At 44.2% G+C, this 20,686-nt stretch overlaps 2 protein-coding genes across 2 annotated transcripts; one reads left to right on the top strand and one right to left on the bottom strand.

The window, feature by feature from the left end:
* Positions 1-1,407: 1,407 nt before the first annotated feature.
* LOC119318378 (putative F-box/FBD/LRR-repeat protein At5g56810) lies at positions 1,408-6,981 on the top strand. The gene is made up of 5 exons (XM_037592930.1): positions 1,408-1,800; positions 1,908-2,796; positions 3,071-3,223; positions 3,316-3,505; positions 6,617-6,981. Exons 2-5 carry the CDS (start codon positions 1,930-1,932, stop codon positions 6,652-6,654), a joined length of 1,248 nt encoding a protein of 415 aa, XP_037448827.1. The 5' UTR covers positions 1,408-1,800; positions 1,908-1,929; the 3' UTR covers positions 6,655-6,981.
* A 1,759-nt stretch (positions 6,982-8,740) lies between these two features.
* On the bottom strand, positions 8,741-12,895 carry LOC119316101 (RHOMBOID-like protein 12, mitochondrial). The gene is made up of 9 exons (XM_037590466.1): positions 12,558-12,895; positions 12,304-12,424; positions 12,079-12,174; positions 11,857-11,976; positions 10,714-10,824; positions 10,414-10,443; positions 10,019-10,123; positions 9,881-9,922; positions 8,741-9,217 (listed from the first exon to the last, which is right to left on the bottom strand). The coding sequence occupies exons 1-9, from the start codon at positions 12,893-12,895 to the stop codon at positions 9,131-9,133; spliced, it is 1,050 nt and encodes a 349-aa protein (XP_037446363.1). The 3' UTR covers positions 8,741-9,130.
* Positions 12,896-20,686: the final 7,791 nt, after the last annotated feature.

Genomic DNA, 20,686 nt, shown 5'->3' with positions numbered 1-20,686 from the left:
CATCATTTTTTCAAGGTCATGTTTTCCTTCCAAATATCATCATAGGATAAATGATATCTGAACTAGCATTAATCGCTTGTGGCAATTTTTCTGACCCTCAAAGTCATAAGCATAGGATGTTGTTTCCATCCTTACCAACGAAGAAGCGAATGTGCAAATCCTCTCCACCACCCCTAGTTGTGGCTCAAGGTTCAAATGGAAGTACATAAGTATAGTACTTTCTTGGGATTATTTATGTATTAATTGATTAATTAATTTTTGCCAACACTTTTTTTGACATGTGATCAAAATCAAAAGACCATTATTTTGTTTTTGCCATGTGATCAAAAGCAAAAGACCAAGATTGCTTGACACTTACTCTACAACCTTCCACCCACCCACAAATATTCATGATCACTCGTTGGGAACACCTTTGACCCATCCCCATATGGCCTGATGAGCCCCCTCTAGCAAACCTCTCCCCTCCCGTCCATCTTCCTCTCACGTCCTTGCACGACAAGTTGCCTCTTTCCATGTGTCCATCACTATCTTATTAGTGGTTATCATCGTAGGTTAAGGCCATCCTTCTAAATATTCCTACCCTTAACCCTGACCTAGTGCTCACTGTTGACGCCTGTCGCTCGAGTCCAATCATGCATCCATCAAGGGCATTGCCTCCAGCTCAACATGCCTTTGTAGGCCATAGTACCTCTTATTAGCATGTGTCCTTGCATGCCAATATGGAAAGAAGGGCAAATGATATCGTCACCTCCACGCCGACACCCCCTCTAGCTCGACGCCGCCGGATGAAAGGACATGTGATAGTTCTTGTTGCGGATAAAAGGATTGCTACTGAACTGGAAAGCTTGAAACCTTTTGTAAACTGCTGTTTGTAGAGGGTAAATATTCAACGAGTAAAAAACTTGGATTTTTTCTCTTGTTGCGGATAATTTAGTGTTTTCCTTATCTCGAGTTGATTGAAAAATATTTGATGTTTCAGTCAATTTGGAGACGACCCTAAGGAGCACCAAGCCAGAGACGGGGATGACATGGTCATCCGTGATGTATTCATCGAGGACGAGCCGGGGACAGAGACGATAGGACCGGCTGCAAAATCACTGATGAAGAGAAGTCCGAGCATTGACCGGATGGAAGGGGTGGGGGAGGGATCCTTGGCATCTAAAAAGGAAGTGGGGAAGGGGTTAGAGGATGGTCGACGGGGCGAGGAAGGAGACATGTTGGGCAAGCGAGCGGTGCGACGTCAGAGCCGGCCACGCGTGGAACAATAGACGTCCTTTGGTAGTTTTGATTGATGAAAAAAAACGGCTATCCGTTTCGTGTCTAAACCGGCCGGTTCAGCGTGGGCCGCCCATGTCAGCTGCTAGGGGAGAGACACGTAGGCGGGCCTCCTCTTGTTCCTCTGTTCGTCTCTCCCCTCCCCTCCCTGCAGCCGCCGCCCGCCCCGCGCGAGCAAGGTCACGGCCGATTAGCGCTGCGTCGAGGCGACGGGTCGAGGCGCGCCGTCGACCCCCACCCCCCGTGCCTGCGACCGCGTCCCAGCCGCCGCCCCTTCTTCCTCTGCTCCGGTGCTCGCCTTCCAACTCCGACGCCAAGGAAGAGAGGGCTTCCCGTCGGCCGCTCGCTCGTAGCCTGTACCCGTCCAGCGCGCGTGGAGAGGGAAGTTGGCGAGGGTTTCGTCGGCGGGCACGCGTCGGGCGGAGGACTTCGGATCTGCCAGCACCCAGTAACGGAGTCCTCCTCCTGCTCTCCCTCTTCCCCGCGGCTGCCGGCGACGGGCGCTTCCGACTGTCACGAATCGATGTGATTTCCCGTCTCTTTATCCCTTTAGAGAAAACTACATGGTTCCCTGATTTGGTGATGCCACATTCGGCTGCGCTTGGTTTGCTAATTTCTCTCTGCTCCCGCAGTGCCCGCCACCTGTTCGACGGAATGCTCGAGATGGCTGCGGCGAGTGACAGTGACCCTTTTGGAGACCTCCCTGACGAGCTTCTATGGCGTGTGCTGTCCTTCCTGTCGGTGGAGGATGCCCTGCAGACCTGTGTGCTCAACACCCGATGGCGCGATCTCTGGAGGCGCTTGACCAGTTTGTTGTTCGTCTTTAATGGGCCAACATTTCCGCGATACAACCGTTTCAAACAGTTGGTGAAGCTGGTCATCTGTCTCCGTGGGGACTCGCCTCTCATCAGGTGCGAGATCGATGCCTGTCCTGACGATGAGCCTGAGAACACGTTCACAAACACCAGGCTGTTGATTGACTACGCTCTGGCATGCAAAGCTGAGGAACTCGTAGTAAGAGCAGCTCACATTCAGTACGCCCTACCAGTGTTTGATGTGCCTCTGAGTCTCATTTCCCAACACTTGAAGACCCTGCACCTTGAAGGGGTCAACCTCAACCACTCTGCTTTGAAGTTCTCAGGCTGCCTGGTGTTAGAGGATCTAAGGATTCAACTTTGCAACATTCGTGCATGTGAGATATCATCCATGTCACTAAAGCGCCTGTGCATAGCCGACTACTGTTCTCTACCTGACATTGTGCGCCTTCGGATTTGTGCCCCGGGTCTTATCTCACTTCAGCTAGAGGATTTTGAAGGCCTGACACCTTTCCTTGAAAACATGCCATTACTAGAAACAGCCCATGTTAACCTTGAAGATGGATGCCATGATCACTGTCGCAGTAATCAGGGGGTTTGTGATAATATTGTCTGTGGTTGTCATGCTTATCCTGTCAAGGAGGGGGTGCTTCTCAATGGTTTGTCCAATGCTGCCAAGTTGGACTTGATAGCTTTACCTAAAATGGTACGCTTTCACTTACTGCCGTTTCTATTCTTGTTATTTGTCACCTGAAAGTTTCTCTTTTAGTTTTTCTATCCATTGTTAGAACTGCAGATAAGCAAATTGTTTATTTTCATTATCGCATTTTGGTACTTTATCTTCCTCTAATGCATCTCAAATCGATGGCTAATAACATAGTGTCTTGGTTGGATAAAATATGACATTGCAGGTTGTTATAGCACATATTATTTGATCTTCTAGAGTCTGAATTTATTTTTATTCTTTGCAATTTGTCCAGTTTCTGTACAGATGGGATTTGAAATGGTGCCCCGTCTTTGGCAAATTAAAGACTCTGTTACTCAATGAGTGGTTTACAACTGTTGACCTTGTTTGCATTCTCCGACACTCTCCAGTTCTTGAGATACTCACTCTTCAGCTTGATAACACCGAGGTATATGTTGTATAGATAGCGATGTTGCTGTATTTTTTAAGGTGTTATTGTGGATGTTGTATTTGTCTTTACTAATTGCTCTTATCTGATAGAATATTGTAGGAGCAACAGGAGCCCAAGAAACAATAACACAATCATTTTTGTGTGAACGCCTAAAGTTCGTTTATATTGAATGTGAAAAGGTTGATGAGGGAGTTCGTTCAATCTTGAGTATCTTAAGTACATGCGGCATACTTCGTGAGCAAATTAGCATCAAGGAGGATCCACGTTTGGACTCAGATTGTAAGTTAGCTTTGTCCATATCTAGTATTCATTGCCAATTAGAATGTATGACAGCCCTTCCTACTTGTTCTACCATGTCTGCTATAATTACATATCAATTAGAGTATCTCCACAGCAGACCAAAAAACAGTCTTAGCCTATTAGGTGTGGAGAGAGAAGGTTTTTGGTCTCCAGAAAATTTTCCGCTTTGCAGTAGACCAAAAACTGGAGACCAAAAATTTCAAATTTACTTCCGCCACACATATTTGTGCATATGCAATGTTGTAAATAATATCAAACTCATTTCAAATTAATCCGAAACAAATAAAGGACAAATAGTACTACGTCCGTCCCAAATTATAAGACATTTTGTTAGGCTATTTTAGCCTACCAAAACTTCTTATAATTTGGGACAGAGGAAGTACTTTATTACATAGTTCATCAGACCACAATCCCAAATTCAACACACTTATTCATCAAACATAACACAAAACATAGAAGTAAAAGTGTAGAACTAGTGGTCTTGTTGCCCATTCCATGTTCACCACTCCTCGATGAGATCTTGTTAAAGACGTTGATGGGTATCCGCATCTCGAATTTCTTGATGACCTTGAAGAAACTGTCGGATGTGGTTTTCCCTTCTAGGTGGATGCACTACCCTTCCTGTTAAGTCATAGAAGGAGTAATCCAAATCTTGGCCACACTCATGCTCAATGATCGTGCCGTGCAAGATCATGGCGGCAGTCATGATGTACTAAAGGATTTCTTGCTCCAAAAACCGAGCCGGTCCTTGCAAATTAGCAAACTGGGCTTGCAAAATCCCAAATGTCCTCTCCACATCCTTCCTAGCATCTGCTTGAGCACATGGAAACCAAGTTGTTTCTTACCTTGGGGGCTGGGAAATGGCATCACAAAGGTTGCCCACTTTAGGTATATCCCACCTGCTAGGTAGTACCCCTTGTATGTGTGGTCATCTGCTTGAAACTCCACCGGTGGTGATTCCTCATTGGATAACAGTGCAAATAGTGTTGATCGGTGGAGCACATTGATGTCATTGCAAGCTCTAGGCATCCAAACCATGTCTCCTGATCTACAATGGCTTCAAGAATGGTGGTATCCTTCGCATGGCATTTGAGCTGCAGGGCAGTTCTTCCACCTCCAGTGCGTGCAACCAACTAAGCTGAGCATACCTGGAACCCCCCATCCCCATGCTTTGTTCATCTCCAAAAGCCGAGTGTTCCAGAGCATTGGGTGCTCTCAAATACTGTGGCCTAAACACTTGAACCACCGCCTTAGCAAATCGCTTCACACACTTGATGGAAGTGCTCTCTCCCATTGCCAGGTGATCATCAATCTAATATGCAGGAATGCCATATGCCATCATGCGCAATGCCAAAGTCATCTTCTGGATAGTGTTGTGTCTAAGATCTCAGGCACAATTCCTCCTCTGCACGAAGAATCGATCATGCCCTTTGACGGTGTCGGCAACATGAAGGAACAAGTTCGGAGCCATTCTTAGTCGGCGTCAAAAGTGTTGTGTCCAAGATCTCTAGCACAATTCCCCCTCTGCTCGAAGAATTGGTCATGCTCTTTGACAGAGTTGGCAATGTGTAGGAGCCATTTTGGATCGGTGTTGAAAGTTTCGCTCTGTATGCACCGGATTTGCACTCTTGACAATGGAACCGCCATGCTTTGGCCTCTTGTTCTTCTCCATGCCGATCAACGTGGTCATGGCAATTTAATCATCTTCATCCCACTCATATTCCTCTTTGAAGGAGGAATCATCATACGGGGAGGATTCATGCTCACAATGTATGACAAGAAAAGGCAAGAAAAGTTAACTTAGAGAACTTCCATCGAACACTTTGTGGGCACCGAGCTCGAGTTTGGCTAAGAACTTCCATCGAACACTTTGTGGGCACCGAGCTCATGTTCGGTCGATGTAGCTCGTTGGGCGGCATAGTAAAGGCGTCAGGATGGACCCAGGGGTCGGAGGGGAGCCGGGGGATGCAACCAACTTCGGCGGCGGCGTGCCGCCTTGTATCGAGAGCTCGATATGGAGTGGCGGCTCGGCGCTGGTCACCCGGCCGATAATCGACCTCGCAGGCGACGACGAGCATATCATCCATCGGCGGGGCAGGAAAACGGTCGAAATGGACGACTTCGGGCGGTGGTGTGTGGAGCTTCTGTGGCGGCTGCGGGGGTCATGGCGGTTGTCTCCAACAGAAGGAATGGGTGTCAGGGCTCGGCGTGGCCGATAGAGTGGCGGCGGCGGCGAGAATCGGCGGCAGCGAGATGGGGAGGGGCAGCGGTGATGAAATTTCAGGTTGGGGTTCCCGTCACAGTGTTTTGCGTTTTTTGGTCTGTCGCTAGTGGATTGGTATATTTACCAATTCGATAGCAATTTTTAGGCTATAGCCTATTTTTTTTTTTGGTCGCCATGCAGGTTTTGGTCTGCTGTTGGAGTCTTTTTTTGGCCTCAAAGACCATAAAATCCTGTTTTTTTTTTGTTTCAGCTACCTTTTTTGGTCTGCTATTGGGGATGTTTTTAGAATTTATGGCACACCCTCCAAATCCATTCATATTTTGTATTCATTATCCTTCAGTATAAATTGTATCTGCATGCTGATGGAGTTTAGAGTGGCTGTTATATTTCAACGTTGTTTATTATCCATGCAAAATCATTTTTTATTATCTTCTGTTTTTTTCAGTTCAAAAAATTATCTAATCCTTTTACTGTAGTGTGTGATGAAAATAGTAGCTGGTCTCATCTTGAAATTCAGTTTAGGTCTTCTCTCGTATTCCATTGGTAGAATACATATCACTAAGAATTCAGTTTAGGCCTTTGCCTCACTGTATTTACTGTTGTTCAAGGATGTTGTCAGTTTGATTAACAGAGAGTGAAAGTCAAATTGCATGTCTTCCACACTTGTTTAATCCTCAAGCAGTCCTGACTCCCGAGGCCTCTCTGAAAGGTCATATTTGTGTTGGTGTTTTGCTCTTGTAAGGCTAACTCTTCTGTTAACAACTACAGAAATTTGGTCAGGCTGCAGTATAGTTCCTCTACATCAAACTGCTACCCAGGATATTTGAAGTTCCCTTCTATGTTTCTGACTTGCCTTGTTTGTGCAGATTCATCCGCTGATAGTGACTCCAGTGATAGTGACTAAGATGTGTGGTCAGTCATGTTGTTCATCTGAAGACTTCTGTTTCTCTAAAGAATCTGCAATGGCGGCCATGTGTTCGCTGTTAGGCTGTAACCGTGAAGTTCTGTTTCTGCTTCCCATCTTTGGTCTCTGCCGGAATTCTGTCTTTATGGTTTGTTTGGTGCAACTCCAAGACGTTCCACTTTGTCCTGGAATCTAAATGATGGTTACAACATTGCTATGTTTCTATAATCTGCCGGGAATCTGAATGACGGTTACATACATATTTTGTACTCCTGGCAGATTCCTTTTCCCCGTGTGTCATCAATATACACCGGAATTGCAGATGCATCTCTTATGTCCCTGTGCGTCATCGATGTACACCGGAATTGTACATGCATCAGAAATCCTGGGTGTCCATGTGCGCTAATCCTGGGTAAGGTAGCGACGTAAGTTTCCTCTTGATATGTTGATGATTGTGGGAACATCAGTGTCATTTTGATCTGAAGAAATAGTCATGTTGCTGCTTGAGTGTCACCTCAGAAAGAGTCGATGTCAATTAGAGTACATGTTCATTCCGTTTCATATTGGTCCCTTTTTTTTGCGAACAATTTCAACCTTCCTGTCTTGGAAGCCAGGAAGGTCGTTCTGTACCTCTTGCTTTTGTCTAGTCTGAACGTAACTGTATTTCTTCTGATTCTTGTCATCTTGTGTTGAGTATGATGGTTTCTAAGTCTCTGCATATACGGCTTCTGAATTTGCATATAAGATTTGATATCTACAGATATACAAGGGTAAAATCGGTCAACCAGATGATACTATAGAATTGTTTGAACATTCCGGCATATCCTAATTAAGTATGTCAACTGGATGCTAAACATTGTGGCCTTGCATTTTTTATTTTTAGAAAAAGAAGCATTGTAGCAAGCAAAATAAAATAAAAATAGTGGGAATCATGTATCTAGATGTTGGGGAATGGATTCAGTGCAAAGCAATATAACAGGAATTTCACAGTGTAACTATCCTCTCCTCTTTTACTCCTTATAAACGGTCTCAAGGAATAGCATATCAGGGAAAGATTGCCTGGCCAACTAATTCACTAGGTTTGGTTACATTATCTGGCCAGTCAATGCACTAGGTTTGGTGTGCATATTGCTGCAGCACTGCAGAGTTTCTGATTAGTAAAATTTTGCATGCTGCAGAGCATGATAGCTTCATCCCTCTGAAATGCTGAACCTGTACTGGAGCAGTTTGAAGTTGAGACTCATGCATTGGACCGCCAATACTAGCAAAGCTTAACAGCGTATGGACATGTTCACTCCCCAACCACTGAAACTTGTAGAGCGATCTTGACAAACATCACGTCGGAATAAAATGTCGAGGCCAGTTGGAGTAATTAGTTCACTAGGTGTGCTGTGTAACATTGCAGAGAGAGCGACTTGACTCTTGACTGAAGACATTTTTCAAGATGCAGAGCATGGTAGGCCTTGAACTTCATCCCTCTGAAACAGTGATGAACTGTCACAAGAGCAGTCTAGACTCTGCTTGCAAGGTGACACAATCACACAAGAAAATTCACTGGTACTTGAATCACGTGGCACAAGGTCTCGCCGCCTGAAACGGTCGGTGCTCCTCTGCTTCCGAGCGCCATGGATCAGCGGCGTGCTCGCCTAGTTGCCTTCCCCGTCTTCTTCCTATGTTCGACGAAATGCATCTATTGGAACTGGGGAGGAGGAAGGAAAGCGTTTGAAAACTCAACGCTGATTTGTGTATGACTCCACATCCCGCCTGCTTCTGCTGTGTCGGTGCGAGTGCGGTGTTTCTACTCTGGCACAAGCTCCTTGTTCATCAGGATCATCCGGAGCGTGTGCGTGCTCTATGGCAGGCGTGAGTGAGGTGGAGGCCTGCTCCTGCTCGCCGCTATGTTTTTTAACGGCAGTTGGTTCATGGGTTTATGTTATCGGTAACGGAGACTGTTCGTGTCATATATGCATATTTTGTAGATCATCGATATATTCTGGTAACTGTCCTGGAAAATGACGCAAATTTGGTCACAGTGCATCCATCCGCTACCCACAACCTTTTCGAAAAAATCCGTTACCCACAAGAGGCATCAAGAGTTAGCCTCGTGCTCATTGATGCATTTGCAAAACACACACCACGTGGGTGAGTAGCAACAGCAGCAAGGCCTGATGCTAGCTACAGGTATCAGGATAACATGAGATACAAGTACATCCATGCGACACGCAGGGTCGCACACAAAATATCAGCGCATCACCGTCGCAACCGGCCTAGTAACTGCTGCAATGATGTTATCTAGACTTTGTTTAAATATTTCTACATCAGAAACTTGGATAATAAGCGGCATGGTCCACGAGTCGGCCCTCAGACCGTTGATAGTAGTCGCATAACAGCAAATTTCAATCTAAGAAGTGGCCACCAGGGTGGAAGCAAGCAGGCCCTTGGATTTGCTGCATGTGAGTATGAGTAAACTGCATGATCAGATCCAGCCCTTGATTTTTGCAAAGGCAACCGCCGCGACTAGGGCACCTCCCAGATGAGAAGAGCCTGACACGCGACTCCCACCCTACAAAAATGAACGGGCGAAAGTTAGTTCTATTCTAGATCAGAAAAGGCATGAAGAATTAATGCTTATCAAAACATGAATTGTACTTGGGTACCAGATCATCAACGACAATAGTTTGACTAATATGCAGAAATGAGAGGTTGAAGACATATACACATCTTTAACTTTAAGGAATGGTGTAGTTTGACATGGCTTGACTAGCATATTAAATGGTTGATGCTGTCAGGCGAGACATCGACTTGAAGTAGATGCATTGCATTAAAAAGTAGACGCAATGATCACCAAAAAGGTGCAAACATTAGAAGAACAAACAGGGATAAGTACAACCAGCCTCCCTAGGTGTGAATATTGAGCTATATTTCCAACCCCAGGTCGATTAAAGACCAGGAGTTCTATATACTGTATGGTTCGTGTGGTTAAGCACCACACCCGTGCATTTCACAAATTTTCAATATATGAGTAACAATACATGAAAGTAGCAGTGACACTACCCGCAAAAAAAAAGTAGCAGTGACATTGTCAAAAAATCATGGCCAATGAACATAAGCAACTGTGGCACAAATCACATTCATTTATTACTAGATTTGTTTGGTACCTGGATTTAGCAGAGAACAAATACATAAAGAAAACCAAATAGATTGTAGATGAAAGTTAGATAAATACCTTCTTGACCCTCCACAAATCAGCACCAATCAAACCAACTCCCTGAAATAAGTAAAGTCAGAGAAATTATGTCCTCACTACCTAGCACACCCACATGTTTATCAGATTTCCTTTCAATAAAAACAAAAATCTTCTCACCACTAATGCAGCTGGAACCGGAATGAAAAGGTGCAAGTATAGTAGCTTCGTCGGATGCAGAAATATCTCAAGAAGAATAATTGCATTAACTGCAGCACTTGCACCCCGAGTGACGTGAAAGGATCATATTTAGTGTGTAACAACCGACACCTTCAGTACACATTCACTAATGGTGTCCATTGCATCGCCTCTGATCACCAAAATTTCCATCCAAATATTTTTTCTTGGTGTACGGTGACAAATAGTTGGTTGATTGGGGCAAATTTCACTGTAATATATGATGTACTCCCTCCGTAAACTAATATAAGAGCGTTTAGATGACTATTTTAGTGATCTAAACGCTCTTATATTAGTTTACAGAGGGAGTAGTTATTATAAGACAGGAAATCACTTACAAGACAGGGAGTTTTCCATCCTCCAAAAACCTGCAAGAGAAGCATTACTTATTAGATTAGGAAGATTATCGTGCAGCTTAAAAAAAGGATCTTGATCCCAGAAGTTTTGCTGGCATCAAGTAGCTAGCATGGGCAGCAAAGTGACTGAATACCAGTCTTCTCACATGAAAGTAACAGGAAAAAATATGTACTAAATCAGAGATAATATAATCGTATCATAGGATTTTATTTGATAATCAGAACTAATTGATGCTCAGGATTTGGAATCCAGTTCACTGATGTATAAAGTAAACATATTACCTCTTTTCGTGGAGCTAGAAAAATCTTTTCTGCCAGGTAGAATACAGACCCAGTAAGTGCTCCAGTAACGTACAGTTGGAAAAGAAAACCAGGACCAAACGTGCGGGCAATCTAATGCACAAAAGAAAAGAAAAAGAAATTCAACATGAGCAAGGAAGGTAATACTTTGTCATCACAGAAACATATCAAATGATAGTACTCCCTCCGTTCGTTTTTATAAGGCGTTTCAGACAGCTGAGTTTGAACTGTTTAGTACACTGTCTGAATTTACTAAAACGTCTTATATAAGTGAACAGAGGGAGTACTGATAATAAACCACAAGGTTGGTGATAAAGTATCATTGCTCTTTGTTAATCCTAAGGAAGGAATCCGGTTCAAGTTACGAAAAGTCAGTCTACATCCATATGAGCAACAAGTAATATGGATTGGAGGGAGTAGATAAAAAGCATGGTAGAGCCAATTCACTCCTATCAAACATGATATTATTTCTTGAACACGGTCATATGATTTCAGCATCTCTTTAATTAGGAACAAGTGAGTGGTACTGCACACTTGCTTGGAATGTAGATCACATATTTCGAGTCCAACAAAAAGAACTTTCCAAATGCATATACTACCGCAGCAACTCCTAGATCATGCGTAATGTTGGTCTGAGTGCCAATACAGGAGAGATAACAAATACTCCCTCCATCCGGAAATACTTGTCATCAAAATGGATAAAAGGGGATGTATCTAGATGTATTTTAGTTCTAGATACATCTTTTTTTATCCATTTTGATGACAAGTATTTTCGGACGGAGGGAGTACTTAAATACAAGAAAGCCAATTCACTCCTTTTTCAGATAAAGGAAGCTTTATTGATCTTAGACAAGTACATGAACCAAAGTAAATGCAAGTGAACTTCTACATTTAACTGATACTACCTCCGTACCTAAATATAAGACATCTTATATTTAGGTACAGAGGGAGTACAATTGAACCAAGACCACTCCACTCCCGGTTGAGAGATCGCGACGCTAATTCAGTAATCAGTCCTATCAACCAAATTTATGCAATTTCAGCCTGACAAACAAATATGTGTTCCATTTCTGCATCGTCAACAGAACAGAAGAGATGATAGTGTGACAAGAGTGAGTGTCTTACGCTCGAGCCGAAGAAGTAGAGGCCGACCATGTTGTTGAAGAGGTGCTTAAGGTTCATGTGGCTGAAAGAACTGGTGAGCATCGTGTGCAAACGCCCACTCGTGAAATTGTCCAGCGAGGTCTGCTCATCAACAAAAACCATCAGGTCATATATAGACTCATAGTACCACAGTCTTCAGTCCAGACCACCACATTAGAAATTAACTACCAACCAAGCACCAACCATGAAATGTTTCCTCATGAACATGGGATCCACGTTGCCGGAGGCGGTCGTGAGCAGCGTGTGCAGCCGCCCGCCGAAGTACATGTCCAGCCAAACCTGCTCGTCCGTGTCCACAGAATCATCAGGTGACAGTGTCATAGTGGATTAGTGAAATCATGGCCAGCACTTGCGAGATCAAAGCAAAAGAAGTCACTTGGGTAACCATCAGGTCACCAAGACACTGACCATGTGAGGATCCGTGATGAACCTGGGATAGGCGAGCACGCGCCAGAGCATGAAGACGGACAAGTTGGCGCCGATGAGCGCGCCCACCATGTCATCAGCCGCGGCCGATGTCCAGAGCGCCCTAGGGAAGGGAGGAAGGGGACGCCAGAGTAGAAGCTGTGAGTAGACGATCAAAAAAGGCACCAACTTTCTTCTCTTCTCCCCGGGCGGAGACGGAGCAAGGACGTACGGTACGGTACGGACCGAAACCTTACCAGGGCGCCGCGGCGTGGAGCAACGCCGACGACGGAAGGGGCCAGCCCGAGGTGGCCCGGCCTCGCTGCGGAGCGGAGATCTCGAGGCCGGGGGACCCAGCGCCGCGCGCGGCCGGCACGACGGCCGCGGCGCTCGTCGGCAGGAGCGAGCCGGACGGGGAGCGGGGGCCGGGTGCGGGCGGGGAGGGGGAGGCCGGTGCCGCGGGCGGGGAGGAGGAGCCGAGGAAGCGGCAGCGGGGGATGGGCGGCGGGACGGCACGGCGGAGGGCTTGCCGCGCGAGGAGGGGGAGGGGCTGCAAAAGGAGGAGCCTTCTCCCCTGCAGCTGCAGGGCCGCCATTCTGTTCCGCCGCCTAGCTTCCACGCCAAGCTCGGGCCGCTGTCTCCGGACGGACCCGCCCCTGGGTTTTGATTTGGTGGAGTGGAGTTTGGGAAACGGATTTCCTCGCAGGACAAAATTACACATTTGTTTTTTCAAGCCTCTGGCGCTATGAATTGGTCTCATAGCTCGAGAAACACTACAATACCATCTTTATACATGGAATACATAACACTCTATGGTATCTTTACGGCCCCTCGACGGTGGAGCGCCTTGGTGCCGCCGCACTTTTGTGGAAACCCCCTCATTTTTCACGGAAACAACCCGCACTCCCCTGGTCCACACGCCCTGCCACCCGATCCACCGTCCACGCATCCTACATCGTCGTTGCTGGGCCCACCGTCGTGGAATCCAGTGAGAATCCATTTAAAGTTGCACGCAGGCGGTTCCCAACATACTGTGCGGACACAGCTTCTTTCTCGTTCCATGCCCTTTTTCAATGGTCTCAGAGAGATAAATTTTCCATTTTTATCTATGGAGTCACAACCGGCGGCCACAGTCGTATTGTGCTGCCCATTCCGATGGTAACGTATCATGATGGGTCTATTATTATGTCAGGCGGTTTTCATCACTCCTCGGGTCTGTTGGCATTTCTAGCTCACCCTGTTCGGCGTGGGCCAGAGATTGTGCGGGGACACGTGCGTGGGGGGTGGCGCTGGTGCACATCTTCGACTGGATTGTGCCACATGGGGTGGCCGGGATGGACATGGACATGGATGAGAAGTTCAAACTGGCACTTCAGAAAAAGGTGCCAGTGAGGGCCATCGTGCGCCGGCGCCTGTCACCCGGCACGTACCAATGAAGGTGATGGCCCGACCTTGCTGCTACTGTTATAAATATGTATACACAAAAACTATGAGTTCACTACTTGTGTGACTCCTTATACCAGGTTCAGGTCCAACATCATCATTTAATAAAAACTCCTATAAAACTCATGGACTCAAATAGGGCCAACCAGCCCGATAACCATTACAGATAACCGAAACAATGCAATGTTCTGAGTTCTGACCAACCATGACATTAAGAGTTCAACAAGCTGAAAACACAGCAGATATGGACGAATCGCGCCTAACAACTAAGAAAAGGTTCCAACACAAGACCAACAGATGGACGGGAGAAACTAAAGGTAGCGAGTAGCGATAATGGCCACCATTTTAAATTTACTCAGAGAAACACAATAGGCTTTAGACCAACATCATGGCTGAGCACACACCTCAGGCGCCACCCGTGCTAGAAGCCCCCCATGCTTTTGGAAACTGAAAACTGCAAAAAGGAAGGGAAAAAGCGACAATAAAGAATAAGTTTGGCTTCAAGATGTCCTCGATTGATATACTAGACAGGAGAATAGCATGGCAAGCAGTTTGATGTAGAGGAATGCAGCTTGACTAAATTCCTTTTGTTTGAATTCAAATTGCCTTGACCAATTATCTTTGTTAATAACATGGGCATATAGCCATCAGACGCCTAAAGATTTAATACTCACAAAAGCTTCACACTGACGATACGCTGGGAATAACAGTAAAACTGAAAACAATGAGTCAAACGCAGATAAACACCATTTAATCCTTGCTGAATAGATGACAGTGTAATCTACCAACTGGAAGCACAGCTAAACTACATTTAGGAACATGAACATCTGCTATCTTCATCAACCTTTGTACATTTATTACTATAGGATACTGGATACAGATATGTTTTGCAAACGGTTTCATACACGGGTTAATGTGTAATTACAGCAAACTTGTTAGAACAAGTAGGAAAACCGCATAAACATACTAAAGATGAAGTATGACAAAAGGTAACTTACAATTTGAGAAAGAACATTTTTCCTTGATGCTGATTTTCTTATAATGCACACCACATGTACTCAGGATATTCAAAATTTTGCGAATTCCCGCGTCAACCTTTGTACATTCAATCTTCACAACCTCTAGGTGGGCGCAGACAAATGATTGTTTTGTTGTTTCTGGGACTGCTGTTGCTCCTACAAGGTTCTATCAGAAAGATTACCTTTAGTTAGATCAATTGAATATACATGATATTTCTTTTAATAATAGAGCAATATCTTTATATACAAATAATATACCTCGGTGTTACCAAGCTGAAGAGTGAGCATCTCAAGGAGTGGAGAGTGTCGGAGAATGCAAACTAGATCAATAGTCGTGAACCACTCATTGAGGAGCAGAGTCTTTAATGCGCCAAATAGGGGGCACCGTTCTAAGTCCCATCGGTAGATAAGCTGGACATATTACACGTGAATAGAAAGAGAAGTATAAGGCTCAAGATAAAATAACTGAAGTTAGTAGGAGCTTCAGGTACTATTAATTTTGAAAGTACACCTAAGAAAAGAGAAGACTACGCCTCAAGCACCGGAATAACACAGTTTATTCAATTAAGACTCCATGTTATTATTAAACCAATGATACAAGAGCCATTTGTATAGATAAAAATGCCAAGCAGTGGTAATGAAAAAAAAAGGAAGTTGCTTAGATGCAGGTCTAACAATGGATAATAAGTAAGTGCAAGCGTACCATTACAGGTTGAGCTATCAACTCCAAATTGACAACATTGGACAAACCATTGAGAAGCACATCTCCCTCTATGGGATAAGTATGACAACCACATTCACGAAAATCACAACCCCTCATGTTCTTCTCACAGTAATAATGGCACTCATGGCCAAGCCCAATATAGGCCGTTACTAGAGATGGCATATCCTCAAGGAAAGGGGTCACACCATCAAAATAATCAATTTGCAATGAGTTAAGATCTGGAGCAAAAATCTGAATGTGGAAATCCTCAGGGACCATACAAGAATTGGTGATGTAGAGACGCTTTAGTGATTTGGATGATATCTTCCGCGCATAAATGTCACAACCTTGCAACTTTAGTTCGTCTAAGACCGGGCAGCCCGAGAAATTCAGAGCGGAGCATGTAACATGTTCAAGGTGTAAGATCTTCAAGTGACGAGAGAGGAGAGGCATATCTAGGGTAAGTGGGGAATCTTCAATGTGACCAGCGTTGAGCAGAAGCTCCTTAACTTGGCACTCTAGAGCGTACATGATCAACACCTCCAACAGCTCAGGGTTGGTGTATAAGTCTTCATGATCCGGATAATCCTCAGGGCATGTACTGATCTCGCACTTGGTGAGAGGTGAGTTTCCACGGAGTTGGATGAACAGGTTCACCAATTGTTTGCATCGCTCGCAGTCGAAAGCAATGAAGTGCAGGCTGGTGGTGCGCCTCCATAGTTTGCGCCACCTCGTGGCTAGCACACAAGTCTGCAGGGCATCTTCGGGCGGAAGAAGGGACAACACGTGCCGGAGGAGGTCATCGGTGAGGTCACTGAGGCGGTCCTTGCCATCCTCTGCGGCCATCACAAGCTTTCTGTCGAACATTTAATGGGTGTTGAGGGAGCAAGCCAAAAAAATCAGTAGAAGCACGAGAAAGCACAAAGTTGATAAGAGTGACAAGGTCTTAAGAAAATGGAAGAGAATGCAACATCACCTGGGCAGGATGCTCTGGCCGCCGGAAGCAGCGGAAACAAACAGGGAGAGCAAGACGCCTCCTCCCATTCCTTCGATATTTAAACCACAAGGGAGAGCAGGCGATTCGGTGCTGTCCCTGGATTCCCTGTCATTATTGTCATGATCATGAAATCGTACTATGCTCCGCTAGTAATTGCCGTGATCGAAAAAAATCTTATGAGAATAGGTCCTTTTTCTCTAGACCCATGTAATCACATGCCACGTGTCCCCACAGATTTTCCTTTTTTAGAACAGTCCCCAAATATTTCAAAACGCCGTTTTTCTACAAAGCCGTTGTTCCACTTTTCTCTCTCCTCAAATCCACAAGATCGTAGGTTAAAAACAAAATCCACAAGATCGTTCCACAAGATCATCTGTGATATTTCCACGAGATCTTCCCCAGTAAGGCATTCATCGGCGAGAGCAACCAAGAAAAATCAGCAGAAACACCAACCAGATCGAGGAATCATCTGATTTCGCCCCTTCCTTTAGAGCAAAACAAGAAAAGAAGAATGCAACATCACCTTACCTAGAGTCGTGCACTGGTGGAAGAACAGGAAGGGCAGCCGAACGACAATTCACCCATCCTCCTATATTTTTTGCTGGGTGCGAAACGGGATGGGAGGAGTAAAAATGGCAAGACCACTTTTTAGGGCTAAACATGAGCGATTTCCCTCCTTTATCCCCCCACACATGATCTCATGACGTAGCAAAGATCAGATGATTACACCAAGTACCAATGGCATTGCAACCAATCAGGATAAGCGGCCAACAAAGTTTGAGAACCGCTTGTTCTCGCTACGCTAGCAAATAGAATATGGGTTACCAGGCATGTTTCTCTAGGGTGATGCTCAAACTATATCTTCACACAATCTCTTGCCATTTGCTCAAAGTGGCAACACTAGAATCAGTCGTCGACACGTCCGTCCGGTGCACTGGTCATAATTGCTCATCGTTTGCACCACCTCCACACAATCAACCTAGAAGATCAGTCAAAATTAACCTGATCGTTTGGTTTGCGCCGTGAGAAGACCTTGATGTAGAGCAAGCGCTTCAGACATGCTTGCGTCCTGTGCTATATCTTGATGTTTGCCGCAGCTATGAAGTTGACCGTGCTAACCTAAATGGCAGCTCCAGTGGCTCCTCTCAGCTATGTAGTTGATTCAGTTATTTTCTCATAGAAAACATTTAAACGAAAGGTTTTTCCCAGCCTTTGTTTCTAATATGACCGTTCTTTTCTTAAGCAAACTCTGTTTTCCTTCTCTAGCATGCAAATTTTCATATGCGTTGTTTTCCTTCTCTAGCATGCAATATTCATATGCACACACGAACAAATAAGGTTGAACACTTCAACGGGAGGAAGCAAATATGCATGCTGCATGCACAAGAACTAGGCGTCGCCTTCCTTAACCCAGGTTCAAATCCGACATCTCATCTAGAAGAAGCCCAACATCTAAACAGTTTTTGCTAAAGTAATTGAAGTAAAACTCATGTAGAAAGAACACGCGGAGTCACACACGAGCCCAATTTCCATTACTGATAGCGGAATGATAGCAGTGTTTTGACAAACCATGACATTACAAGTTCAACAAACTGAAAACCGTGTCACTGACTTGCATTAAACAACCAACAAAGCCAATTCACAACACAGGACCAAAAGATAGAAAGCAAACACACTGCCGCCATTACAAATTTATTATCCGGAAAAATATAGAAGGATTGGTGACAAACATCACGGCAGAACACACATCTCAGGCACCAATGGTGGTGGAGGCCGTAGCGGCTTCGCGGCTCTTCTTGGAACTCAAACTGCACAATACATGTCAATGCATAATAAATTTGGCTACAACATGTCCTTAGTTGATATATGCAGATAGGGGAATAGGTTGGCTAGTAGTTTGATATAGAGAAACTATCATGCAGCTTGACCAAATTTCTTTCCTTATTTATTTATTTTTTCAAGGCGGTCTCTTGACCAACTTTGTTTATTTGTGACGTCAAGATATACTTGACCATTCAGACGCCTCAAGACTCTAGGGGCTTCGGAATGACAATATGTCAGGAATAATAGTGAAACTGAAAACAATTAGGGCAAGAAAATTCTCTTAGCTGAATATATGACAATAAACTCTAGCAACTAGAAGCACTATTTTCATCAGTAATAATTAGTCAAAAGCCCGAGTACCAAACCAAAATATTTTGCTTGGATGGTACAGATTTGTAGGCACATGGCAATATGTAGTAACTATTGTATTACCATCACTAACTATGAAAACTTAACAACCATTCTCAACTCCAACAACATGCAATCAAATTATTACTATCAAATAATGGATAAATGGATTTGTCATAGTTAATGCGTAAGCACAACAAACATGAACGAGTCAAGTAGGAAAACTGCAGAAATATACAAAGCATGAAGGATATCAAGGGCAACTTACAGTATGACTGAGAATATGGGTCCTTGCTGTTGATTTGGTCATGAAGTATGCCACATGTACTCAAGATATTGACAATTTTGTGAATCCCCCCATCAATTCTACATTCAATGTTGACAACCTTAGGTGTGCACATACAAATGATAGTTCTGTTGTTTCTTGAGCTCCTATTGCCCTAACAAGTTTCTATAAGACAGAAGACATTCAGTACGATCAATACAATATACATGATAATTCCTTTAGTAACACAACAACATATTTCAGTACACAACATAGACCTTAGTGTTCTCAAGCTGAAGAGTGAGCATCTCAAGAATCCGAGCATGCTGGAGAATGCACACTAGGTCAATAGCCATAAACCACTCATTGAGTAATAGAGTCTTTAGTTTGTCAAATATAGGGCGTCAATTTAAATCCCAGCTCTAGATAAACTGGACAGATAGCAAAGCAACAAAATGAAACTCTCACACTCTAGAAGAATGTAGGTTCATAGGAAGTTTGGGTAGATAATATAATTTGAAGCTGGAAAAACAACAAAAGAACAAAACAGGACTCGAGGACTCAATAAGATGAAATGATTTAAGTTAGCACGGTAGATAATTTATTTCAAACATAAAGAATGTTGAATTTTACTTTTAAGTCCCATCGGTGAAGAGCAAACTGTGGTAATGAGCATAAGTATATGCAGGTTTGACAATGGATAGCAATATTTACAAGAGAAACTATGGGTGGCAAATAATAGAAGGAGTGAAAAAGGAAGTAGTGCAAGCATACCGTTACAGTTTTGCAAGCAGCTAGCAACTCCAAATTCACAACATTGGATAAACCATGGAGAAGCACACCCTCGTGGACTAGATAAACATGACAACTATAGTCCTTAACATCATAACCCTTGCAGATAAATTGCACACATCACAGCATAGAGTGCCAAGCCCAACATAAGATGTTACTTGAATTGGCATGTATTCAAGGGAAGGGGTGAAGCCAATAAAATTCGAATTGCAGTAAGATAAGACCCAGGGAAAATATCTGAACATGGAATTCGTCAGGGAAGTCATAGTTGATGGTAATGCACAAATGCTTTAGTGATTTGGACACTGTCTTGCGTGCAACAATGTAGAAATTTTACATCTTTAGATCCTCCAAAGCAGGGCAGCGTGAGAAATTCAGACTAGAGGTTTCCAGGGTAACCTTGTCAAGTCGTATGGTCTTTAAGTGTTGAGAGATGAGAGTTACATTTGGTAGCCGGGAAAGATTGACAACGTCTAAGCGAGACGGGGGTCTTGGTTTCAAGAATCTCCATTCGTTCAATATAGCAATTCTTTCAAGACAAGCATGAAGGTTGCTCCAGAACACAAATTCCCTTTGTGCCTGAGTACTGTCTGCGAAATACTATCCAGATGGACAAATCTTAAATGCAAAGCCTGCAAGGGGAATATCATATACATGGAGAAGCATATTAAAAGGGGTCCATCTACTAAACAAACACATGATATGGAGAGTGGGGAATGGAAAATCTATTAATATATGGAGCGATACATGGATCCCAAGAGGAATACCAAGAAGGTTCATATGAAGAAGGAAGGGCAACAATCTTATCACACACGTCGAAGACCTCATAAATCCAGTAACTAACACTTGGGACCTAGGCCTGCTGAACCAATGAATGGTAAGCGAAGATGTACATGTTATACTTAGGATCCCAATACCTGAGCAACACGATGATTTCCCAGCATGGCACTTGATAAGAAAGGACTTTTCTTGGTCAAATATGCATACAAAGTAGC

This window comes from Triticum dicoccoides, chromosome 6A (assembly GCF_002162155.2).
Source record: "Triticum dicoccoides isolate Atlit2015 ecotype Zavitan chromosome 6A, WEW_v2.0, whole genome shotgun sequence".
Lineage (NCBI taxonomy): Eukaryota > Viridiplantae > Streptophyta > Magnoliopsida > Poales > Poaceae > Triticum > Triticum dicoccoides.
Note: the sequence above shows the minus strand (reverse complement) of the source record. Positions and strands in the feature narration are given on the sequence as shown.